At 44.7% G+C, this 26,993-nt stretch overlaps 1 protein-coding gene across 1 annotated transcript; it reads right to left on the bottom strand.

Moving 5' to 3' along the window:
* Nucleotides 1-2,116: 2,116 nt before the first annotated feature.
* Nucleotides 2,117-22,148, bottom strand: Coil (coilin). The gene is made up of 7 exons (XM_045159763.1): nt 21,887-22,148; nt 14,832-15,915; nt 14,625-14,711; nt 14,041-14,088; nt 10,602-10,671; nt 7,017-7,105; nt 2,117-3,024 (listed from the first exon to the last, which is right to left on the bottom strand). Exons 1-7 carry the CDS (start codon nt 22,129-22,131, stop codon nt 2,935-2,937), a joined length of 1,713 nt encoding a protein of 570 aa, XP_045015698.1. The 5' UTR covers nt 22,132-22,148; the 3' UTR covers nt 2,117-2,934.
* Nucleotides 22,149-26,993: the final 4,845 nt, after the last annotated feature.

Raw genomic sequence — 26,993 nt, 5'->3', positions numbered from 1 at the left:
ATTATTATTATTTTTTTTTTTTTTTTGGAGGCAAATCCAACACACTGCCCACTTTTTTGGGGGGGGGTTGGGAGGGGGAGAGAAATTTGGCATGCCAGGGCCTCTAACCACTGTAACAAACTGCAGACGTGTGTGCTACCTTGTGTGCATGCGCAACCTTATGTTTGTGTAACCTTGTGCGTCTGGTTTACATGGGACCTGGAGAGTTGAACATGGGTCCTTAGGCTTCACAGGTAAATGCCTTAATTGCTAAGCCATCTCTTCAGCCCTAATTTTTATTTAATTTTATTTTTTGTTTTTTCAGGGTAGGGTGAAAACTCAGGGTGGCCACCACACCTAATCAATTTTATCATCTTTTTTAGTGGACTCTATTCATCACTGTAGAAGGAAAAAGCAAGTTACTGATTATAATCTGAAAACTTACTCTGAGGTCAACATTTCTTAATACATCTCTTCACAAATCAACAAGTATACTTTTTTTTTTAGGTAGGGTCTTGCTCTAGCCCAGGCTGACCTGGAATTCACTATGTAGTCCCAGGGTGGCCTCAAACTCATAGCAACCCTACCTCCCAAGTGCTGGGATTAAAGGTGTGTGCCTCCATGCCCAACCAAATACACTTTTTGTTTGTTTGTTTGTTTACCTTGACGTAGGGTCTCCCTCTAGCCCAGGCTGACCTGGAATTCACTATACAGTCTTCAGGGTGGCCTTGAACTCATGGCAATCCTCCTATCTCTGCCTCCTGAGTGCTGGGATTAAAGGCGTGTGCCATCATGCTTGGCCAAGTTCACATTTTGACAGGCTTATACGTCATAGGAATTAAGGCTGGATGACATCTTCATTGATTCAGGGGCTCCCAGATCTGATGGACCTCAGTGGACTACACAATGACCACAGACTTCAGTCAACGCAAATGTTTTTCTTTTTATTTAATTTTTAAATTCATAAATTCTAATTTATGAGCAAGACAGTCAGAGAAAGTGAGTATGAGCACTTCTGGGCCTCTAGCAACTACAAACTCCAGACACATGAACCATTTCATGCATTTGGCTTTACGTGGATATTGGGAAACCAAACCCCAGTCACCAGGCTTTGCAAGCAAGGACCTTTAACCACTGAGCCCTCACTTCATCCCCCTTTTTCTTTTCTTTCTTTTTTTTTTTTTTGTTTTGTTTTGTTTTTCCAAGGTAGGGTTTTGCTCTAGCCCAGGCTGACTAGAATTCACTTTGTAGTCTTAGGGTAGTCTTGAACTCTTGGCAATCCTCCTACCTCTGTCTCCCAAGTGCTGGGATTAAAAGTGTGCGCTGCCATGCCCAGCTCCCCTTCTTTCTTTCTTTCTTTTGTTTAACCTGTAGTCATTTCTTTGTAAGCAAAGACGGATGGAGAGAGATGATGTGTATGAGAGAGAGTATAGGTGTGCCTGGACCTTTTGCTCTGCAAATGAACTCCAAATGCATGCACTATTTTGTGGGGGGTTTTTTCCCCCCCTCAATTTATTTTATTTATTTGCAAGCAGAGAAAGATAGAGACAGAATGGGTACACCAAAGCCTCTAGCTGCTGCAACTGAACTCCAGATGTGCCACCCTGTGCATCTAGCTTTACAGGGACACTGGGAAATCAAACTTGGGTCATTAGGCTTGGTAGGCAAGTGCCTTAACTGACAAGCAATCTTTCCAGCCCCACTTTATGCTTTTAGCTTTATGTGGGTAACGGGGAATCAAATCCAGATGAACAGACTTTGCAAGAAAATGCCTTTAACTGTTAAGCCATCTCTTTAGCCCAAATCTTTTTTTTTTTTTTTTTTTTTTTTTCCCAAGGAAGGGTCTTCCGTTAGCCCCAGGCTGACCTGGAATTCATTCTGTAGTCTCACGATGGCCTCAAACTCACTGTGATCCTTCTACCTCAGCCTCCCAAGTGCTGGGATTAAAGGTGTGCCACCATGCCCAGCCTTCTTTTTTTCTTTTGATAGAAGGGTCTTGTTAGCTCAGGGTGGCCTTGATCTCTCAATCCTCCTGGCCTTGGCCTCCCAGGTACAAAGTAAACCTCCTTGTTATGAAAATGACAAAATAAGAAGACAAGAATTTGCAACATTCAATTAAACATGATGAATCAACATATTCAGTTCAATATTTTATTTAAAAATTTGCAAAACTGAAGGAGGGATCTGATCTTTTGTTAAAAGAAGGCAAATTTCAGTTTCTATTTAGCCATTTTCATTTGGGTTGAGTCATCACAGAAAAGGCAGTTTCTGTTCCAGATCCTCACTTCAGCACTGAGCCAGGTGCAAGGCACCCCCCAGCTGGGGCTCACAGCCAGCCTCCCACCCAAGCGGAACACTGGCTCTCCTCCAGGCACACAACAAGGTCTCACTGCTCTACACAGGACCCCGAGAATTCTTCCATCTTTAAACAAAGATGGAAAAAAGGTGAAAGGATTACTTAACTCATCACCTTCAACAAATCCATCTACCTGTTAACTTGTGAGAATTACAAGTATGTAATTTGTAAGATACTCCACATTTAATGGAACAACTCACATGTTCAAAAATTAGGTCAAGTAACATGCCTTAGTATATTAAAACGTGACTTAATAAAACATATGGGAACAAGATCTGCAGCACACTCTTGTACTTGGTATTAACTCTTAGGGACAGTCACCACCTGATGGTCAAAAAAATAGAGCGCCAAACATGTTTGCCAGAATGGCATGCCTTCAGGGAATGTTATGTTTCAGATTTTGTTAACTAAAATTAAACTAGGTGGAAAAGGTCTACAAACCAGCATCCACATTACAATGATGAGGTAGTTTGTCCTATGCAGTAAAGTGAAGATAACAAAAGGACCACACCATACGACATTCAAATCCTCTTTTAAAAAAGACCAGGCTATGTCAGTCGCTTTCACAAATAAGATGTTCATGAACCCCAAGGCAGAGGTCACACTGACACAAGCTCTGTACTTGAGATACTACTTGAAGATTCAATAATCAGCCTGGGGTCGATCAGCTCTTTCCAAAACACAGTGATCTGGAGGGAAAAAAACACAAAACACTCAGTTTAAGTACTTCATTCTCAGGTCAGACAGGTTTCAGTGTATTCAAAAGTTTAGGTTTCAAATAAATGCATAAATACATAAAAGTTTAGGTTCCTGTGAGTAGTCCTCAATACTATCAACTCTCAGGCAATTATTAGAATAGGTTATGGCATCTAGAAATACAGTGCCTTGCTTGTATTGTCTGCTTTTAAAGTGCCCTGGAGGGGCTGGAAAGATGGCTTAGCCTGGTTCAAGGCTCTATTCCCCTGGACCCATGTAAGCCAGATGCACAAGGGGGTGCATGTGTCTGGAGTTCACTTGAAGTGGCTGGAGGCCCTGATGTGCCCATTCTCTCTCTCTCTCTTTCTCCCTCTGTCTGTCGCTCATAAATAAATAAAAATAAATAAATAAACAAAAGAATTGTTTAAAGTGCCCTAGAGTTTTAAACTTGAAACATGAAGAGTAACACTTGATCTTGTCAATAGAAGTGACGTCTCCATCTGTCAGTGTGTGCGCCTGGTTTATAGGATAGTGTGAGAAGTGAGTTCTATGCACTGCTGCTATAGTTCCCCAGAGCCACCCTGCTTTGCACTGATGCACCCTCAGGCTGACCAGACAGGCCGCAAGGGCAGAACTAACTGAGCTCGTAGAACCTCTGTAACCAGACGCAAAGTAAAGATGATGGGTCAGCGTTTGTTATAAAACTGGTCAGTACTATAAAGCTTCTGCAGTTGTATGTTTAACTCTCAAACTCACAGAATAAAGTAAAGTAAAAACAAACAAACAAAACCTTTGTTAAAAAAAAAGATATGGGGGGAAGGAGGGTAGTACCATGGGATATTTTTTATAATCATGGAAAATGTTAATAAAAATTGAGAAAAAAAACAACAAAAATAAATAAAATAATTTTTTTAAAAAAGATATGAAAATCTACTTTTTTTGGTTAATGGCACATCCAGAAACCATAGATTGTTACCAGAAAATTTTCAGTGCCAAGGATGGGATACCTTCCAGTGAGTTGTTGGCCAGGGAGGTCCTTGTTGCCTCCAAAACATTACAGGCTATTTGCCAAGGCCCTTGGTTTCCCACAAGAAACAGATGGTAAGACCCTATTGCTTCAGAATTCACATGCCTGGGTGACAAGGTAACTGAGAAATCAAGTTGGGGCTGAGCTGAAAACCTCCCTGTAGACCAGCTAACTAAAAGATGGTAAAAGCTGCGCTGCATGCAGCCCTATGGGAGACAGAAGTCATCAGCACTAAAAACAGTGGACAATGGAAACCTCAAGCGTGGCCAGACAGGCCAAATGACTAAACGGGTGCAACAGTGGTATGTCTGCTCTGGGGGAAACCAACTGCTCTCTAATTGGACTGGAGGTCCACTCTATGGGAGTAAACACATGCCTGGTACTGAAAACCTAATCAAAAGACTATGGCAGGGAAGTCATGAGCCTTAGGAGTATAAAGCCTGCCCTTGTCTGACTAAATACATACATTATACTCACCAACCTGCCCAGTAAGCACTACATTTAATATTCATATTCGTATTAATGCTACTCTCACTTCTGGCTAGAGAAGCTTCTCTTTTCAGATGATGGTATCCTCTGACATGACCCAAAAGGAAACATAGTGCAGAGAAGTGACAGAGGAGTGTCTAGCACTGAAATATCTCTATCACACCCTCCAAAGTTCAGGGTCAATTGTGGAAGAGGTGGTAGAAAAAATGTAAGAGCCAAAGAAAGGGGAAGACTCCTTACTATGCAACTGTCCAGACAGAAATTGGCCTCAATACCCATGACCTTGCAGTGCCTAGCAATACCTTCACAAGACCCTCAAAGTAGGAGAAAAAGACTATGACATCAATATAAAAGAGACTAATGGAGGGGGAGGGATACATAAAAAGTGGAGTTGTAGAAAAACAAACAAACAAAAAAAAGTGGAGTTGTGAAGGGGAAAGTGGGTTAGGGGAGGGAATTATCATGGTTTATTGTCTGTAAGTATAAAAGTTGTCAATAATAAAATTATACATTAAAAAAATTTAGGGTGCTGGGGAAATGGCTTAGCAGTTAAGGCGTTTGGCTGCAAAGCCTAAGGACCCTGGTTCAACTCCCCAGGACCCACATAAGTCAGATGCACAGGTGGCACATGCATCTGGAGTTTGTTTGCAGTGGCTAAAGGCCCTGGCATGCCCGTTCTCTTTCTTTCTATCTGCCTCTTTCTTTCTCTCTCTCAAATAAATAAAATATTTTTAAAAATTAATAAAAAAAAGAAAAGGAAAAGGTCGGGCATGGTGGTGTACACCTTTAATCCCAGCACTAGGAGGCAGAGGTAGGAGGAAGTTTGAGACTACATAGTGAATTCCAGGTCAGCCTGAGCTAGAGTGAGACCCTACCTCGAAAATAAAAAAAAAATTTAAAAAAAAGAAAAGGAAGAAAGAAAAAGAAAGGCTGTCATGCATGGTGGCACCCATCTTTAATACCAGCACTTGAGAGACAGAGACAGGAAGACTAGCATGAGTTCAAGGCCACCCTGAGACTACACAGTGAATTCCAGATCAGCCTGGGTCGGAGCAAGACCCTATGTTTAAAAAAAGAAAAGTTTACGGCTACAGTGAGATCCTAGCTCACACAGAGAGAGAGAGAGAGAGAAAGAAAGAGAAAAACAAAACAGTTTAGGTTAGTAAGTTTGTGCAAAAGGACTGAATAGTGAGACTATTTTCAGTGCAAGTAAACTGAGTTCAAGTCTGTGGAATGCAGCCACATTTTACAGTAAACATAGTGCTGGGGGTGAGGAAGTTACAATGTGCCAGGATTTCCCCTATGGCCTGATGGCCTTGGACTCCTTGGGAAGCTAGATGTGACCCAAATGGGTATTGCTAGGCTGCCCTGCCTTGTGGCTCTGTAGTTCTTCCCCTGGAGAAACTGCAGCTACTTTACAAGAGACTCAATAGTATGGCCACATGGATGGATAACGACTGCCATCTAGTGTCAAAGGAAACTATAGGCTTTCCATTCCCGAAAGCCTCCCCAGTACAAACAAAAAAATGGAGTTTATTTTATTATTTTATTTTTTTAATGTTTTATTTATTCATGTATTTGAAAGAGAGGCAGATAGAGCCAAAATGAGAATGGGAGTACCAGGGCCTTTAGCTACTGCAAACGAACTCCAAACTCATGGGCCCCCTTGTGCATTTAGCTTATGTGGGTCCTGGGGAATCAAACCGGGGTCCTTGGGCTTCGCAGGCAAACGCCTTAACTGCTAAGCCATTTCGCCAGCCCCTATTTTGGTTTTTTGAGGTAGGGTCAGGCTCTAGTCCAGGCTGGCCTGGAATTCACAATGTAGTCTCAGGGTGGCCTTGAACTCAGTACACCTCTGCCTCCTGAGTGCTGAGATCAAAGGTGTGCACCACCAAGCCTGGCAGAATTTAATTATATACTGCAAATAAAAATGTACGCAAGGCCACCCTGAGACTACATAGTAAATTCCAGGTCAGCCTGAGCTAGAGCAAGACTCTACCTTGAAAAAATAAATAAATAAATAAGACAGTATCTTATGTTGTTCCGCATGCTACTTATGTGGGCACCTGAGGGGCGGCAACAGCTGCAAGGCCACACGCTGGAGCTTCTGAGGTGCCATGCTGCTTGCTAACCTGGGTCTGGTCATGTGGGCAGCCCTGAATACTGGCCCAGCTATCCCAATGCCTCTGATTGGACATGCCAGTAACATGCCTCTAGAATTTGCTGCTCTCGTCGCCGACATCTTTAAAGCAGTGCTCCGCTCTTACACAAGAACCAGTGTTGGTGCACTTGTCACACGGGCTCTTTGAGGCCCATCGTGGCACTCACTGGTTTGGAACCTGGCACTTGTCAGCGCCACTCCATAAAAAGGCTCAATGGCCCCGGTATGAGCTTAACGCAAAAAGTACAGGATGCCACAGTCAACAGAACGTGTCTGTCCAAGCAGCACAGCAAGAGAAGGGGACCCACCTTCCTCTCCTGTGTCACGGCATACTCCACTACTTCAGTCCCATTTTCATTGTGATAAACCAAATCAAATTTCCCAGGTTCTTTCAAAGCTGAAAACAGAAGGCAAAAGGAAAGAATATGTCAATTCTCAGGACGTGATTTTCCTCTATAGAGTATGTATATCACTGGGGAAACAGTCACAAACAAAATGTGAGCTAGTATAAAAACAGCGGACATATGTCAATGCACGGTGTGTTACAGCCCCTAGAAAACTCCAACTGAGGGCTGAAGAGATGGCTTAGCAGATAAAGTGCTTGCCTATGAAGCCCAAAGAACTCAGTTTCATTCCCCAGGACCCATGTGAGCCAGATGCACAAGGTGGCGCATGCATCTAGACTTCATTTGCAGTGGTTAAAAGCCCTGGCATGCCCATTCTCTCTGCATCTTTCCCTCTCTCAAATTAATAAAATATTTACCAGCACTCGGGAGAAAGAGGTAGGAGGATCAGCATGAGTTCAAGGCCACCCTAAGACTACATAGTGAGTTCTAGGTCAGCCTGAGCCAGAGTGAGACCCTACCTAGAAAAACAAAACAAAACAAAATTTTTCTTTTCATCAAAACAAAGCTGAGTGGGGCTGGAGAGATGGCTTAGTGGTTAAGCGCTTGCCTGTGAAGCCTAAGGACCCCGGTTCGAGGCTCGGTTCCCCAGGTCCCACGTTAGCCAGATGCACAAGGGGGCGCACGCATCTGGAGTTCGTTTGCAGAGGCTGGAAGCCCTGGCGCGCCCATTCTCTCTCCCTCTATCTGTCTTTCTCCTTGTGTCTGTCGCTCTCAAATAAATAAATAAAAAATGAAAAAAAAAAACAAACAAAGCTGAGTATAGTAAAACATACTTATAATCCCAGCACTTGGAAAATAGAAAGTAGGAAGGTCAAGAGTTCAAGATCATCCTTGGGAGCTGGAGAGATGGCTTAGCAGTTAAGGCATTTACATGCAAAACCTAATGACCCAACTTTGATTTCCTACTACCCACATAAAGCCAGATGCACAAAGTGTCACAGGCACTTTGAGTTCATCTGCAGCGTGCCCATTCTCTCTTTGTCTCTCCTCTGTCTGTCTCTTTCTGCCTGCTAAATCATCCTAGGCTATATAACAAATTCAAGGCCAATGTGGGCTACATGAGACCCTGTCTTAAAAAAACAAGAAAATGGGGCTGGAGAGATTGCTTAGTGGTTATGGAGCTTGCCCACAAAGCCAAAGGATCCCAGTTTGATTCCTCAGGACCCATGTAAGCTAGATGCACAATAGGGCGCACACATCTGGAGTTGTTTGCAGTGGCTGGAGGCCCAGGTGCCCATTCTTTCTCTCTCTCCCCCCTATTTCTGTATTTTTCTCTAAAATAAGTAAATAAAAATTTAAAAAAACAACAAAAATGGCTGGGTGTGGTAGTGCATGCCTTTAATCCCAGCACTGAGGAGGCAGAGGTAGGAGGATCATCATGAATTCAAGGACACCCTGAGACTACATAATGAATTCCAGGTAAGCCTGGGCTGGAGTGAGACCCTACCTTGAAAAACCAAAACACAGACACAAACAAAGAAACAAACAAACAAAATTTCATCAAAATGGAAGGTGGAGGTCAAATGATCACTGTGAATTCCAAGTCAGCCTGGGCCAGAGCAAGTCTCTACCTTGGAAAAAAAAAAAAAGTAGAAAGCTCAAAAAACACTGTATGCTACTAAATGTAATCATTTATTTAAATATCAAAAAGGGTGTGGTGGCACATGCCTTTAATCCCAGCACTTGGAAAGCAGAGGTAATAGGATCATCATGAGTTCAAGGCCACCCTGAGACAAGACATAGTGAATTCCAGGTCAGCCTGGACTAAAGCGAGACCCTGCCTCAAAAAAAAAAAAGAGGGCTGGAGAGATGGCTTAGCGGTTAAGTGCTTGCCTGTAAAGCCTAACGACCCCAGTTCGAGGCTCGATTCCCCAGGACCCATGTTAACCAGATGCACAAGGGGGCACATGTGTCTGGAGTCTGCTTGCAATGGCTGGAAGCCCTGGCACGCCCGTTCTCTCTCTTGCTCTCTGTCTGCCTGCCTGCCTCCCCCTCACCCCCGTCTCTCTATCACTCTCAAATAAATACAAAAAAAACAAAAATTTAAAAAAAAAGGAAAGAAAAAAGAGGGCTGGAAGGATGGCTTAGCGATTAAGTGCTTGCCTGTGAAGCCTAAGAACCCCGGTTCTTCAAGGCTCAGTGCCCCAAGACCCACGTTAGCCAGATGCACAAGGGAGCGCACACATCTGGAGCTTGTTTGCTGTGGCCGGAGGCCCTGTCATGTCCATTCTCTTTCTCTATCTGTCTTTCTCACTCTGTCTGCCTCTCAAATAAATAAATAAAGAAAGAAAGGGATTTTTATCAAAAATTCTTTTGAGGGGGCTGGAGAGATGGCTCAGCGGTTAAGGTGCTTGTTTACAAAGCCTAATGACCCAGGTTCAATTCTCTAGTACCTGCATAAAGCTCAATGCACAAAGTGGCACGTGCATCTGGAGTTTAAGGCCATCCTGAGACTACATAGTGAATTCTAGGTCAGCCTGAGCTAGAGTGAGACCCTTTCTTGAAAAATAAAAAATAAAATTTTTTGACAAATTTTTATTGGGATTTTGTACCTTTTACTCAGTACATTATTTATTTAATATTTCATTCATTTATAAACTTTATTCATTTATTTGTGAGCAGAAAGAGAGAGACAGAGAATGGGCATGCAGGGCCTCTAGGTGCTGCAAACAAATTCCAGATGCACGCACCACTTTGTGCATCTGGCTTTACATAGATACTGGGGAACAGAATTTGGGTTGTCTGATTTTCCAGGCAAGGGCCTTAACTACTCAGCCATCACTCCAGACCCTATTTATTTATTTACTGATTGATTGATTCATTTATTCATTCATTCATTCATTTGAAGCAGGGTTTCACTCTAGCCCAGGCTGACCTCAAACTCATGTTCATCCTCCTACCTCAGCCTCCTGAGTACTGGAATTAACAGCGCCACCAAGCTGGGTGTGGTGGCGCACACCTTTAATCCCAGCACTTGGGAGGCAAAGGTGGGAGAATCACCATGAGTTCGAGGCCACCCTGAGACTACATAGTGAATTCCAGGCCAGCCTGGGCTAGAGTGAGACACTACCTGGGGGGGGGGGGGGAGTAAACTTTTCAAGGCATACTAGATTTTTACCAAATTCCTCCCACTGTTGTAGCTGACCTACCCACAATTTAGTAGTGGTTTTTCCAGCAATGTTCATGAGTTGGCATTCAACTTGGGTTTCCTATAAGTTCATTGTCTTTGCAATTAACTTTCTCCAGCACTAAATCTTGTATAATTATGGTGCTAAAACGGAGCCCAACAGCTCTGAGAGGAATCCAGAATCTCTCAGACACTTAAGCCAAAAAGAAGGCGCACAGGCCCCAGGGCTGGCGTGCTGGCAGGCAGCGCAGAAGGCCACTCAACCCCGGAGGCCACAGGACATCGTCATGCATAAAGACCAACAGAAACCGCTGCAAATTCAAAGTCTGAAATTTCAAATTTGTTTCCAGAAGACTCACCAGGTAAAGATGAGAGGATTTCTATATCTACTAGCTGGCTCTCTGGATTGTGGCTTAATATTTTTCCTTCCTTTCAAAAATAAAAGTCCAAGTCAGAAATTAACATATAAAACATTGTGAATATACTAAAAATCACTAAACAGTAGACTAAAATGTTGAGTCTTATATAAATTCTACTTCAATGAAAAAGTTTAGCCAGGTATGGCACACGCCTTTGATCCCAGCACAGCACTCCATGAATTCAAAATCAACTTGAGACTACACAATGAATTCTAGGTCAGCCTGGGCTACAGTGAGACTCTATCTCAAAAAAAAAAAAAAAAAAAAAAAAAGCTGGGTGTGGTGGTACATGCCTTTAATCCCAAGATTTGGGAGGCAGAGGTAGGAGGATCTTCATAAATTCTAGGCCACCCTGAGAATTCCAGGTCAGTCTGAGCTAAAGACCCTACCTCGAAAAACAAACAAACAAAAAATTAAGTTTAAAAATCATATAGTAGAAATAAAAACAAAATAGAGGGATGGAGAGATTGCTCAATGGTTAGAGACTTGCTTGTAACCTGGGACAAAGGTCCAACGCCTCCAGGTTTAGAAGGTGATTTTTTTCTTTTTCTGCATGTATATGTGTGTGTGTGTGTGTATAAAGTAGCATATTAGTGTGCAGTGCTGTGTGTGCAAGCTATGCTTGCCTTCAGAGGCTGGTGTGGAACACTGGGCATTCGGCTCCACTGCTCTTCCACCCTATTTTGAGCTGGAGTCTTACTAATTCTGGAGCTTGCCATTTTATTCACAAGTTCCCATGATTCTCAGGTCTTCGGTCCCCTGTGCCAGTGGGGTTACAGGTGCATGTGGCTATGCTCAGCTGTTATGTGAACCATGGAGATTCAAACTTCTGTGGACTTAGATCCTCTCAGGCCCTCATGCTTGTATAAGAAGTACACTTGATGGCTGAGCCATTTCTCCAGTCCTCTACTTATTTTAGTTTTGAGATAGGGTCTTGCACAGGCTGGCCTTCAATTCACAATCTCCTGCCTCAGCTTCAGAGTGGCTGAGACTACAGGTGTCCATCAACATGGTCAGAAACAGGTGCCTTTTTTTTTTTTTTTTTTTTTGAGGCAGGGTCTTACCCTAGCTCAGGCTGACCTGGAATTCACTATGCAGTCTAAGGGTGGCCTCAAACTCTCGGTGATCGATCCTCCTCTGCCTCTGGAGAGCTGGGACTAAAGGCGAACACCACCATGCCTGGGTTGTTTTTGTTTGGTTGGTTGGTTTTGGTTTTTTTGAGATAGGATCTCACTCTAGCTCAGGCTGACCTGGAATTCACTATGTTGTCTCAGGGTGGCCTTGAACTCACAGCAATTCTCCTGCCTCTGCCTCCAGAGTGCTGGGATTAAAGGCATGTGCCACCACACCCAGGTGTTTTTTTTTTTTTTTTTTTGTGAGGTAGGGGCTCACTCTAGCACAGGCTGACCTGGCACACATTCTGTAGTTCTAAGATGACCTCAAACTCACAGGGATCCTCCTACCTCTACTTCCTGAGTGTTGGGATTAAAGGAATGTGCCACCATGTCCGACAACAGGTGCTTCTTAAAACTAGACTCAAGCCGAGGATGGAGGCAGAGACAAGGGACCACTGTGAGTTCGAGGCCACCTTGAGACTACATAATGAACTCCAGATCAGCCTGAGCTAGAGTGAGACCCTACCCTGAAAAACCAAATAAATAAATAAAACTAGACTCAGTGGTGATCAGGAGCCTGGGAGACTACATTCTGTACGACAGAGTAGAGCCAGGCATGGTGGCACACACCTTTAATCCTAGCACTTGGGAAGCAGAGGTAGGATGTTCACCATGAGTTCGAGGCCAACCTGAAACCACATAGTGAATTACAGGTCAGCTTGGGCTAGAGTGAAACCCTACCTCAAAAACACAAAAACAAACAAACAAAGAGTATTCTGCTAAAGAAAAGTATAATGAATGAAGCAGATGATCACTAGAAAACAGCATGTGCAGTCAAAGCAAAACTGTGATCTTCATTCATAAAATTGGTTTGAAAGTGATTTAAATTTTTTTTTTAAATAAATAACTCATCAGGGAGCCTGGGATGTAGCTCAGTTGGTAGAGTTCTTTGCCTACCAAGAACAAGGACTGGGTTTGATCCCCAGAACTGTGTAAACCAGGAGTGGTAGCATATGCTTATAATCCTAGCACTTGAGAGATAAAGGAGGAGGATCAGAAGTTCAAAGTCATCTTAAGCTACATAATGAGTTCAAGGCCAGCCTGGGCTACATGACATCCTGTCTAAAGAGAAAAAACAAATAAACATTGAAGCCAGGTATGGTGACACATGCCCAGATGGAATATTTTATTTTATATTTTTATTATTTTTGGATATTTTTTTTTTTTTTTGAGGTAGGAACTCACTCAGTAGTCACTCCTGAGTGCTGGGATTAAAGGCGTGCACCACTATGTCCAGCAACTATATATACCTTATATATATATAAAAACAACAACAGTGAAACCAGGTGTGGTTGCTCATGCTTTTAATCCTAGCACTTGAGAGGCAGAGGTAGGAGGATCGCTGAGTTCAAGTCTACCCTGAGACTACAGAGTGAATTCCAGGTCAGCCTTGGTTAGAGCAAGACACTACCTCGAAAAACTAAAACATAAAACAGTAAAATAAGGTCGGCCGTGGTGGTGCATGCCTTTAATCTCAGCACTCGGGAGGCAGAGGTAGGAGGATTGTCATGAGTTCGAGGCCACCGAGACTCCATAGTGAATTCCAGGTCAGCCTGGTCTACAGTGAAGCCCTACCTCGAAAAAACCAAAAACAAAGTAAGATAAAATAAAACGGGGGGCTGGAGAGATGGCTTAGCGGTTAAGCGCTTGCCTGTGAAGCCTAAGGACCCCGGTTCGAGGCTCGGTTCCCCAGGTCCCACGTTAGCCAGATGCACACGGGAGCGCACATGTCTGGAGTTCGTTTGCAGAGGCCGGAAGCCCTGGCGCGCCCATTCTCTCTCTCTCCCTCTATCTGTTTTTCTCTCTGTGTCTATCGCTCTCAAATAAATAAATAAATAAAAATTAAAAAATAAAATAAAATAAAACGGAGCTGAAGAGATGGCTCAGTGATTAAGGCACTTGCTTACAAAGCCTGACAGCCTGGGTTAAATTCCCGAGTACCCACCTTAAAGCCAGATGCACAAAACGACACATGCATCTGGAGTTCATTTGCAGCTGCACAAGGCCATGGTGCACCCATATATCTGCCCCCCACTCCCATGCCCCACTCACAAAGTTCTTTTTAGAGAAGTGGGCTCACCTTATTGCCCAGGCTGGCCATGCACTACTGGGCTCAAGTAACTTCCTGACTTAACCTCCTGAGAAGCTGAGACTACAGACATACCACAACCAGCTAAATTAATTATTTAAAAAGACAACCTTACCTTATAGTCAGAGACATCAGGTGAATAATTAGATGTTAGTTCCAACAACTATAGAAGAAAAACACTGTGTAAGTACACGAGCCTTCCTGGACTCTCAGTCCCATGGTCTCTCCCTTTTATTCCCAAGAAAAAGTGAAGTGCAAATGTGGCCCCCAACAGCACTCACCACAACCAGCACGGTGTATGAACATTAAGACTAAAGGGAAGTTAGGCGTGGTGGCACACGCCTGTAATGCCAGCACTTGGGAGGCAGAGGGAGGAGGATCGCTGTGAGTTGGAGGACAGCCTGAAACTACAGAGTAAGTTCCAGGTCAGCCTGTGCTAGAGTGAGACCCTACCTCAAAAAACCCAAACAAGTATCATCTAGTCTATATAATGTATAATTTTTCTTAAGAAAAAAGAAGACTAGAGGGGGTTGAGTAGAGGGGAGAGAGGACGAAAGGAGAGTGGTGGGAGGGGATGAGAACCAAGGTACACTCTGTGCATGTATGGAGGTTAACACACACACACACACACACACACACACACACACACACACGTTTATGGGTGGGGGAGCTAATCTTGTTACTACTGTCTGAACATACCTTAAATGCAATCTTCTCTCCGACCTGAGGGGCAGCTGCAAGCAGCGGTAAGAGACTGTAGTCCTTCCTGTGTACCTCTACTGGATTCTGAAAAGCAGCATGAGCCAGGTGACTCCACTGCTGACAAGAGCATGAGATCCCATGCCCAGGAACGGGGAGGCAGGTCAGGGGGAGAAGGATGGAGGCCGACTCTCAGGAAATACCTACCTGGATAATGGTGGATGTGTTTGTCACCATCTCACTTAATTGCTGCTGCTTCTCACCTTCGGTGTTTGTACTGAAGATAGAGGCAACACCAAGCGCCCCCGCTCCTCGGCCTCGGCCTTTGCCCCGCGCGCCCCGGCCCCTCGCTCCCTTCCAAGACAGAAAGTCCTCTCCTCGCCCCCATCCTCTTCCCAAACTGGTGGGAAGAGACACACTGGGCGGAAGAGCGGGAGTCCGCATTGAGTCAGAGAGCTTCCCTCTTAGAGCTTGTGATGAGGACCCCGGGCCGGGACACCCTCTTCCGGCAAAGACGCCCACCGCCTTCAAGAGGCCTGCAGCAGCGCCCTCCGAGGCGTTCTTGGACACCATGCTCTGGTCATCGGACTCTGAGCCAGAGTCTGAACTAGACGAGGCTCTGGCTGCCTTGCCCTTGCTGGAGCTAAGGGCAGATTTGGGGGCCTGTTTGTTGGCAGCTACAGTTTTTGTAGAAAGTCCTTCCTTTAATAACTCAGCTGACAGTTTCTTTAAGGAGTTGTCAGCCTCCAATGTGGCATTGCTGTGACCATCACAGTTGGACTCATGAGAAGGCTCAGACTCTGAGGAGGTGGTGGCCTCCTTGGGCTCCGTGCCTGCCCTACCTTTCCTCCGGGATTTTGCCAGGCTGCCTCTGGGGGAACCTTTGGGAGGGTGACAGTTCTGCGTGGGCCACTCTCTCACCGGCTGTGCTTTACCAGACTTGGAACTCCTCGTCTGTTTCTTGGATTCGCGTCTCTCCTTTCTTTTTGCTGAATTCCTTTTGGTTTGTTCGTCGTCGTCATCATCTGCTGTACCACATGTCGCCTGGCTTTTCCTCTTGCTTTTCTTCCTCCCAGCCTTTGGTTCTAGACCCAAGGCCTTGTCATGGTGGCCACGGTTCTCCTGCGTCTTCCCGAGCTTCTTTGAGTAGCTATACCCTAGTTCTGTTTCATCATCCTCCACCAAACTAAAAGCCCGCTTCTTTGTTTTTCTGGGTGAGAAATGAGAATCATGATCACCATTACTGATGATTACCAAATTCTCAGGAATTCCACTCTCTTCTAACTTAACCCTGTCAAAAGAAGAGAGAAGCTGGAATGAGCTATATTCCTAAGCATGTCTACAGGATGGAGTCATACACGGAAGATGGTTGCAAATTGCCAGAATCAAGGACCACCAAGTCAGTGGAAAAATAAATAAGCAGAAATAGGTCATGTGAGGCGTGGTGGCACATGCCTTTAATCCCAGCACTCGGGAGGCAGAGGACTGCTGCGAGTCTGAGGCCACCGGAGATTATACAGTGAATTCCAGGTCAGCCTGGGCTGGAGTGAGACCCTACCTCAAAAAAAAAAAAAAAAAAAAAATGAGGGCTCAAGAGACGGCTTGTCGGCAAAGCCTAAGGACCCAGGTTCAATTCCCCAGTATCCATGTAAACAAGAGGCACAAGGTGGAACCTATGTCTGGAGTTCATCTACAGTGGCTAGACTACTTGGTGTACCTATTCTATCTGCCTCTCCTCTCTCTCTCACACATAAATAAATAAATAAAATATTTGAATTTTTTTTTTTTTTTTTTTTTTGGTTTTTTGAAGTAGGGTCTCACTTCTGGCCCAGGCTGACCTGGAATACACTATGGAGTTTCAGGGTGGCCTTGAACTCACAGCGATCCACCTACCTCTGCCTCCCTAGTGCTGGGATTAAAGGCGTGTGCCACCACAACCGGCTTGAAATTTTTAAAGTGAGATATGGGGTGGGAGAATGGAGCTCAGTTGGAAGTGCTTCCTAGCTAAGATCTGCCTGCCCCTTCAAATAGGGCCTCAAGTCTCCTACCTCAGACTCAGCGTTAGACTAGATTTATACCATCAGTTCTCTGGGGTCTCCAGCTTACTGACTGCAGATCTTGGAACTTTTTTTTTTTTAATTTTATTTATTTATTTATTTGAGAGTGACAGACACAGAGAGAAAGACAGATAGGGAGAGAGAGAGAATTGGCGCGCCAGGGCTTCCAGCCTCTGCAAACGAACTCCAGACGCGTGCACCCCCTTGTGCATCTGGCTAACGTGGGACCTGGGGAACCGAGCCTCGAACCGGGGTCCTTAGGCTTCACAGGCAAGCGCTTAACCACTGAGCCATCTCTCCAGCCCAGATCTTGGAACTTTTGAGTCTCTATAATCACGCAGTACTAATTTCTTAAGACAAATTGTGTGTAGCAGTGTGTGCATGCACATATCCCTGTTGGCTCTGTCTCTCTAAAGAACTTTGATTAACTTGCCCTTTATGCAAAATTATTTCACTATGTCAGAGGTGGTGGGGCTCTTTCATCCCAGCACTCAAGAGGCTGAGGTAAGAAGTACTGCCTTGGATTCAAGGCCAGGCTGGGCTACAGAGTGAGTTCCAGGTCAGCCTGGGCTAGAATGAGACTCTGCCTCCAAAAATTAAATAAATAGATAAAACAAGCCAAGCTTGGTGGAGTACACCATTAATCCCAGTACTTGAAAGGCAAAGGTAGTAGAATGATTGTGAGTTCAAGGCCAGCCTGGGACTACAGACTACAGAGTGAGTTACAGGTCAGCCTTGGCTAGAGTGAAACCCTACCTCAAAAAAAAAAAAAAAAAAGAGGAGGGGTACTGAGGAGATGGCTCAGCATTTAAAGGGCCTTGCTTGCAAAGCATGACAACCTGGGATCAATTTCCCAGTACCCACGTAAAGCCAGATGAACAAAGTGGCACGTGAGTCTGGAGTTTGTAGCGACAAGAGGGCCTGGCATGCCCAAACTCACTTACTCTCTTTTTCCTTCCCTCCCTTTTTTTCTGTCTCTGCTTACAAATAAAATAAATATTTTTTACTATAGGAAATCAATCTTTCTCTAAGAACTGGCAACAATTAATCCTGGAGTGTAGAGCTCGATGAGAGAAGACTAGTCAGTGTCCGCAATGCTGAGGAGACAGGAGAAACTACAAAATGCCTAATTCCAACAGAATTATACTTGCAATGCACTTATATCCAGCTATGTCTGCCATCAAGAGTTTTTACAGTATAGAGAAAAATGCAGGTACCTGTATTTGAAAATCAAGTTCAATTTGTGAATATTAAAAGTATATTATAGGGCTAGATGGTTGGCCCAGTGGTTAAGGTGCTCACCTACAAAGCCTAATAACCATGGTTTGAATTCCCCACTATCCATTTAAAGCCAGATACACAAAATGGTGTATGCATCTGGAGCTCCTTTGCAGTGGCTAGAGGCCTTGGTATGCTCATTCTCTCTCCCTTTCTTTCTCTGCTTGCAAATAGTGAAGAAAAATATTTTGTTAAAAAAAAGATCTGAAAAAGCCGGGCGTGGCAGCCCACGCCTTTAATCCCAGCACACGGGAGGCAGAGGTAGGAGGATCACCATAAGTTCAAGGCTACCCTGAAACTATATAGTGAATTCCAGGTCAGCCTGGGCTGGGATGAGATGAACCTGACCATGTGGATTTAGGTCTTTTGGAACTTTTGTTTTGGAGCAATGGGCATGGACTTGGTGCTTGCAACTGAAGCTGCCTCCTGGAGCAGTAAGCTAAGTATTATGGACTATTCTTGTGAGAGTTTTAAAATGCTAAGGGCAGAGAGTACTGAACTTTGAGGCTTGGTTTATGAACTTTCTAAGGGGAAGGAAAGACTGCAGAGGACTTTGTTAGAACTGGGCTACTGGCATAAGGGCTGGCTGCATCCTGTTTCCCACGCCCAGAGTTTGATCAAGGTTAAATTTGTAATGGACTGAAAGATTTAAGATTTTAAATTGGAAAGCCTCAAGCAAGTTAAAATTGCAGGCACTGAGACTGGTTTCAGGTTGCTGGAGCTGCTATAGTAAAACACGTTAGCAATCTTGAGGAAGATGGCCCAACTGCTTTACATTAAAACAATGGAGAAGATGCCTGAAGAAAGATTATGACAGAAATGCAAACTCTTTTTGGAAAAAGTTGACTGGAGAAGGAACCTGCTTTTCAAGGCTGAGATTTATTTCATCCCTAAATTAAGAATATGGCTGTGAGTGGCTGGAATCCATGGTGTGCCCACCCTCTCTCAACCTCTCCCTTTCTCTGTCAAATAAACAAATAAAAATAAAATATTAAAAAAGAAAAAAAAAGAATATGGCTGTGTCCTGCATACCTGGTCTTGGTTTTGGAAGCATGAAAAATGGGCGGAGTGGTCATGAATTACACATGGCTCCAGGAGCCTGCTGAGATACAGCATGAGGCAAACCGTGATGACCCTGATAGGTCAGAAGAGCCTTTGGAAGATGGACCATGGTTTGCATGGAGACCCGAAGATGTTTTGGATATACCAGGATTATGCAAGAGCTACCATGGAGTGCACTGTTGGCTTGGGATGGAAATGTTCCCCTGGCTACTCTGCCCAGCTGGAGGAGTAGAATTGGAAAATGTGGAGAATAACAGTCTCTGGATATATTAGACCTGAACTACAGAAGTTTGATGTTTGCTTGATGATGGTTGAGTTTACATTGTTCTCGTTTCTCCTTGCTATGCCTTAAACCAGTTGACAATGTTTACTCAGTCCCTTTATAACTTAAAACTATTTAACTTATTTGACTTTATAGGACTTACAGCTAAGAGAAAATCTTAAATCTCAGAGGATTTGGGACTTTGGAACTATCTTAAGTTGGTCAAGACCATGGGGAACTTTTGTAATTGGACTGAATACAGTTTACAATGTGTGATGGTTTTGAATCTGTTGGGGGCCAGGGGTGGAATGTGATAGTTTGAATATACTGGGGGCCATCTATTCAGTGTTTTATTAGCTTGTAGTTTGGATCTGCAGCCATGTGGCTGGAGGCAGTTTAGGGTCCAGCCCTAATGTGTGGTGGGGGTTTGAGAGTCCAATCTAAAGATGTGCCAAGTGTGCCTAGCTGGAGTTCCTGAAGTGTACAGTGCTATGTGGCTTTAGGCTTGTGGTTTTTCTCTGTTTGGCCCTGTGAAAGAAGGCCAGCTTCTTCTGCCATTATGGAACCTCTCCTGGATCTGTAAACTTCAATAAATCCCTTCCTTACATTAAAAAAAAAAAAATCTGAGAGCTGGACGTGATGGCACATGCCTTTAATCCCAGTACTCCAGAGGCAGGGGCAGGAGGATCACTGTGAGTTCAAAGCCATCCTGAGACTATATAGTGAATTCCAGGTCAGCCTGAGCTAGAGTGAGACCCTACCTCAAAAAACAAAACAGAAAAAAAAATAAAAATAAAAAGATCTGAGAGCCAGGTGTGGGGGCACATGCCTTTAATCCCAGCACTTGGGAGGCAGAGGTAGGAGAATCACTGCAAGTTCAAGGCCAGCCTGAGATGACATACTGAATTCCAGATGAGTGGGCTACATATGCATTTTTTAAATATTTTTACAAAAGAGAGAATGAGTGCACCAAGGCCTCCAGCTGCTTCAAACAAACTCCAGATGCATGTGCCTCTTTGTGCATCTGGCTTTACGTGGTTATTGAGGAATCAAACTCAGGTGCTTAGGCTTCATAGGCCAGTGCTTTAACCACTGAATAATCTCTCCAGCCCAGTCTTGGGATTTTATAATACAGACCCCTTGCCAGTGCCCCCTTAGCTCACTTTTCAAAAAATTTATTATAGGGCCGGGCGTGGTGGCACACGCCTTTAATCCCAGCACTCTGGAGGCAGAGGTGGGAGGATTGCCGTGAGTTCGAGGCCACCCTGAGACTCCATAGTGAATTCCAGGTCAGCCTGGGCTACAGTGAGACCCTACCTCGAAAAAAAAATTATTTTATTTATATATATTATATATATAATAATACATTATATATATATATATATTGTTGTTGTTGTTTGAGACAGAGACAGTGAGTATGGATGGGCCAGTCTCCTGTCACCGCACATGAACTCCAGATATGTGCATCACTTTGTGTACTTGGCTTTATGTGGCTACTGGGAAAATGAACCCCGGCAGTCAGGCTTGGCAATCAAGTGCCATTTAACCACTGAGCCATCTCTCTGGCCACAGCTACCTCACTTTTGCTGCTTCCTCCCGGCCAAAGTGACAAGCTGTCACACTCAGCTGTCTGCTCTGCCATGCTTCCCCCATGACAATGAAGATTCTGCTCAAAACTGCTAGCCAAAATGAATCCTTCCCTTCCATAAGCTGCTTCTGGTTGAGTGTTCTGTCCCAGCAATGACAAGGTACCTACTACAGGATGACCTTGATCTTCCGCCTACAACTCCTGGTATATTACAAGTAGTATCACGATGCCCGGTTTATGCAGTGCGGTTTATGCAGTGTGGGTGAACCCAAGACCTCAGGCATGGTAGACAAGTACTGTACTAAGCCACATCCCCATCACAACTGGAAAGTAAACCGAGTAAACCAAGACGCCTGAGTGAGACGCACACTCACACCCACCAGAAGTGTCAGTGGATACCACACAAGAACCAAGTTGGGACAAGCCACTCGCGATAAAGACAGCATGATCAGCCGGGCGTGGTAGCGCACGCCTTTAATTCCAGCACTCGGGAGGCAGAGGTAGGAGGATCGCCGTGAGTTCGAGGCCAGCCTGAGACTACATAGTGAATTCCAGGTCAGCATGGGCTAGAACGAGGCCCTACCTCCAAAAACCAAATATTAAAAAAAGAAAGAAAGAAAACATGATTGACTTTTCTGTCCGCTATGAACTATGCCTGACACACGAAAAGGCCGGCCTTGGCACCGACCCCACGTGCGCACGGAACACGGAAGGCAGTCGGAAGTGAGCATCCGCTAAATCAAAGCTGCAAGCGGCTTCGGCCCCAGCTCGCCGGCGTGAGAGCGGTTCCAAAGTCTGGTCCGCCCGGCATCAGAGGCATCCCGGGGAAGGATGCTCGTCCGGGATGCAGATTCCTGCGCCAGGTCCTTCACTCCTCTGGTCAAGCAGCTATCCACCCCAGCCTCCGGGTTCGCCCGGTCCAGCGGCCAGGAGGCCACCCCGGCAGGCGTGCGTGCGTGCGTGCGCGCGCACAGGCGCGCCCCCGCCCCGCCCCTTACCCCCGCGGCGCGCGCACCTGAGGCAGTCGTTGTCTCTCACCAGGCGCGCGCTCTCGGCCGGCGGCAGGAGCCCCCCTTCCAGGTAGAGACCCAGGAGGGCCCCAGAACTGAAGCCGAAGCGCTGGCGGATCAGACTGATGAGATCCGTGACGACTCGGCATCGGTTTAGGTCCACCAGAAGCCAGAAGACTGTGCAGTGCGGGGCGGCTGGCGGCGGGTAATCAAATTGAAGCCGTAGCCTGACCGCCTCGGAGGCTGCCATCTTGCTCGTGCTCAACGGAAGCCGAGAGATACCACCGGGCTCCGAGGGGCGTGTCCTGGCGGCCCGCCCCCTCCCGCTGACGTGTGCCGCCTAGGGGTGGTATATGTGTACTGCAGGCGTCGTCCGCCGCGAGAACTCGGAGCTGCTTTATTTTCATGAGATAAATGTCTTTCCTGCTTTCCTTCCCTGCACTGTGAGGGCTCAATTTAGACAAGTCGCTGCCAGAAATGCCAAGATATTTGCTCATATATGTAAAAGATTTTTTTTTTTCTTTCTGAGGTCTCACATTAGTCCAAGCTGGCCTGGAACTCGCAGCAATTCTCCCATCTCAGCTTCCCCATTACTGTGGGGCGTGCACTAACACGACTGGCTAGAGGCTTTAAAAACAGGAACTTTGAGGTTTGGAGCCTAAGACCCCGGTTCGATCCCCCAACATCTACATAAGCCAGATGCACAAGGTGGTGCATGCGTCTAGAGTTTGTAGTGGAAGGAGGCCCTGGCATGCCCATTCTCCATCTGCCTCTTTCTCTCTCAAATGAATAAAAATGAAAATTAAAAAAATTTTTTTGGGCTGGAGAGATGGCTTAGCGGTTAAGCGCTTGCCTGTGAAGCCTAAGGACCCCGGTTCGAGGCTCGGTTCCCCAGGTCCCACGTTAGCCAGATGCACAAGGGGGCGCACGCGTCTGGAGTTCGTTTGCAGTGGCTGGAAGCCCTGGCGCGCCCATTCTCTCTCTCTTCCTCTATCTGTCTTTCTCTCTGTGTCTGTCGCTCTCAAATAAATAAATAAAAAATTAAAAAAAATTTTTTTATCACATTTAGGTAGCCATTCATCACGTTGAAAAAAATGGCATCACTGGTATATCATCTATTTTAACATTTTGTTTTTTTTTAATCTTTTTGTTTGCACATGTTGGGAGTAGGGGGCGCCAGGGTCTCTGGGTTCTCCAAATGAAATCCAGAGGACATGCCGTGCCACTTTGCACCCAACTTTACATGGGTAGTGTGGAATAGAACCTGGGTTGATAGGCTTGGCGTGCCAGCATCTTTAACTGCTGAACCATCCCTCAGTCCCAAGTATTAACATTTTAAAATAAAAACATCACTTCTTCTAGAGGCTGGACAGATGGCTTGGCGGTTAAATGCTTGCCTGTGAAGCCTAAGGACCCTACTTCGAGGCTTAATTCCCCAGTACCCACATAAGCCAGATGCACAAGGTGGCGCATGCATCTAGAGTTCATTTGCAGTGGCTGGAGGCCCTAGTGCGCCCATTCTCTATCTCTCTGTCTCTGCCTCTTTCTCCCCCTGTCTGTCGCTCTCAAGTAAATAAATAAAATAAAAATAAATATTTTTTTAAAAAAAGAGGCCAGATGTGGTGGCCCATAACACACACACACAAAAAAAAATTACCTGTTCTAAATGCATCCAATAGAATATAAATATACCCATCTTATTCTGTCCTTTATAAAGTAGTAAGCCCAGACTTATAAATAAGGAAATTGTATTGTTTGTTTCTTGAACTCAAGTTTCTATTTTTCTCATGTATTAACTAATTTGATTTTCATGACAATGGTATAAACTATGAACTAGTATCCTTATTTTGGAATACTAAAAATCTTAAGGTAGCCGGGCGTGGCGGTGCACGCCTTTAATCCCAGCACTGGGGAGGCAGAGGTAGGTGGATTGCCTTGAGTTTGAGGCCACCCTGAGACTACATAATGAATTCCAGATCAGCCTGGGCTAGAGTGAGGCCCTACCTCGAAAAACCAAAACAAAGCAAAACCAAAAAAAAAAAACTTAAGGTTCAGAGAGGTTGTTACTCCCCCAGGATCACTAACCTAGCAAGTACCTGACTGTCAGTAGGTACAATGATTCTATGATTCTAATGTTGTAGATCTTCTGGATTAAATTACTTTGTGTGTGTGTGTGTGTGTGTGTGTGTGTGTGTGTGAGAGAGAGAGAGAGAGAGAGAGAGAAAGAGAGAGATGCTGGGGGCCAAACCCAGGGACTTGTACATGATAGAGAAGTGCTCTGTAACTGAGCTAAACCTAGCTCTAAGGTACCATTACTATTATTACTGGTACACAGTTGATCAAAGCATCATAAAATACACACAAAACTGATCAAATAATTAAACCAGGAAAGTAGCACTGACATAGAAACATGTCTGTTAGGGACTAGAGAGATGGCTCTGTGGTTAAGGTTGAAGGCACTTGCTTGCAAAGTCTGACAGCTAGATTTGATTCCCAGTACCCATGTAAAGCCAGAGTCACAAAGTGGCACATGTGTCTGGAGTTTGTTTGCAGTAGCAGCAGGCCTGGTGCACCTATTCTCTTTCTGTCTACATCTTTTTTTGTTGTTTTGTTTTTGTTTTTCGAGGTAGGATCTCACTCTAGCCCAGGCTGACCTGGAATTCATTATGGACTCTCAGGGTGGCCTCGAACTCATAGCAATCCTCCTACCTCTGCCTCCCGAGTGCTGGGATTAAAGGTGTGCACCACCACGCCCGGTTTCTATCTACATCTTTTAAATGTATTTTTAGCATTGTAGCACCAACAACTTAGATTCTTGTTCCATAATATAAAAAACAAAGACCTAGAGCCCTGAGTGGTGACACTGTAATTTCAGTACTCGGGAAATGAAGGCAAAAGTATCAAGGAGTTCAAGGTCATCCCTGGCTACATAGTGGGTTCAAGGCCAGTCTGAACAACATGATACCCCATCGCAAAAAAAAAAAAAAAAAAAAAAAAAAAAAGCTGGGTATTTACATGCTTACAAGAGTCTGTCTCAGAAAGTGTTTGAGGATTGAAGAAATGGTTTAGCGGTTAAGGTGCTTGCCTGTGAAGCTTAAGGACCCATGTTCAACTCTCCAGATCCCACGTAAGCCAGATGCACAAGGTGACACATGCACACACGGTGGCACACTCATCTGGACTTCCATTGCAGTGGCTGGCAGCCCTGGTGAGCCAATTCTCTGTCTCTCTCTTGTTCTCATTAAAAAAAAAAAAAAAAAAAAAAAAAAAAAAAACGTACTTAACTAGGCCTGGTGGCACACTCCTTTAATCCCAGCACTTAGGAGGCAGAGATAGGAGGCTCACCATGAGTTCAAGGCCACCCTGAGACTACATAGTGAACTCCAGGTCAGCCTGGGCTAGAGTGAGACCCTACCTTGAAAAACTGAAAAAAAAAATAATAATAAATTTAAAAATTTTTAAAAAAGTGTTTGAGACCCTACCTCAAAAAATAAAAAATAAATTTAAAAAAAGAGGAAGATTTGAATGGCTCAGGGCATTGCTCAGCAGCAGAGCACTTGCCCAGTGTGCGTAAGGGGGAAATGTTTGAACTCTGCTTAGAAGATGCTAACCCATTCAAATGGAAAATTGTCCAAGCAGTATTGTCTAAGCAGTGAGTGGCTTCTAAGTGCTGCCTGGCAATGCTTGATTCCTTCTGTAGGTAAAATACCACAAATCCCCAATGAAGACAAAAATGGAAGCTAAGCCATGCTTTTGTTTTTCCTTTTTTTAAAAATTTTATTTATTTATTTATTTCAATTTCTATTAACATTCTATGATTATAAAAAGTATCCCATGGTAATACCCTCCCTCCCCCCACTTTCCCCTTTGAAACTCCATTCTCCATCATATCCCCTCTCTATCTCAGTCTCTCTTTTATTTTGATGTCATGATCTTTTCCTCCTCTTATGATGGTCTTGTTTAGTTAGTGTCAGGCACTATGAGGTCATGGATAGCCAGGCCATTTTATGTCTGGAGGGAGCACGTTGTAAGGAGTCCTACCCTTCCTTTGGCTCTTACATTCTTTCCGCCACTTCTTCCGCATTAGACCCTAGGTTCAGGTTTCCTGTGACACTTACCTAGACTGTGTTGGGCCACTCTCTTGCTAAGCCATGCTTTTGAGAAAACAGCCAGAACTAAAATGTTAATAAAGCTGGGTAGCAGGTACCCGACCTTTTATACCTACCTGTATTTTATTTTATTTTATTTTTTATTTTTTCAAGGTAGGGTTTCATTCTAGCCTGGCTGACCTGGAATTCCCTATGTAGTCTCAGGGTGGCTTCGAACTCATGGCGATCCTCTGCCTCTTAAGTGCTGGGATTAAAGGCGTGCGCCACCATGCCCGGCTCATCAGCCTGTTTTTTCTATTGTTTGTTAAAATAGACAAGAGCCCAAAAGTTGAAGTTCATAAGCCCTCCCTAACTCCAGATTCCTGCATCATCAGGGTCTCACCCTGTGGCCTTAGTTGACCAAACTCACGATGATCCTACCTTAGCCTCGCTAGTCTTGTGTAGCCCAGGCTGGCCGCAAACTTGCTATACAGCTGAAGATGCCCTGGAACTGCTGATTTGTCTCCTCTGCCTCCCCAGTTCGCACTTTGCAGGTGTCGTTCACCATGCTGGTTTTTTGGTTTTTTTTTTCTTTCCGAAGTAGGGTCTTGCTCTAGCCCAGGCTGACCTGGAATTCACTATGCAGTCTCAGGGTGGCCTTAAATTAATGGTGATCCTCCTACCTCTGCCTCCTGTGTGCTGGGATTTTTTTTTTTTTTACTTTAATTGACAGTTTCAACAACTATATACAATAAATTACCTCCCCCATTTTACCCTTCATAATCTACTCTCCATCATATCCCCTCCCTCTCTCAATCAGCCTCTTTTTTATTTTGATGTCATCTTTTCCTCCTATTATGAGGGTCTTGTGAAGGTAGTACTAGGTAGTTTGTAGACTCAGATGTTGAGGCCAATTTGTGTCTGAATGATTATATTGTATGCAGTCCTGCCCTTCCTTTAGCTTTTACGTACTTTCCACTACCTCTTCCACAGTGGACCCTGAGCCTTTGGAGGGTATATATGT

This window comes from Jaculus jaculus, chromosome 9, assembly GCF_020740685.1.
Source record: "Jaculus jaculus isolate mJacJac1 chromosome 9, mJacJac1.mat.Y.cur, whole genome shotgun sequence".
NCBI classification, from domain to species: domain Eukaryota; kingdom Metazoa; phylum Chordata; class Mammalia; order Rodentia; family Dipodidae; genus Jaculus; species Jaculus jaculus.
This window is presented reverse-complemented; position numbering and strand designations above follow the sequence as displayed.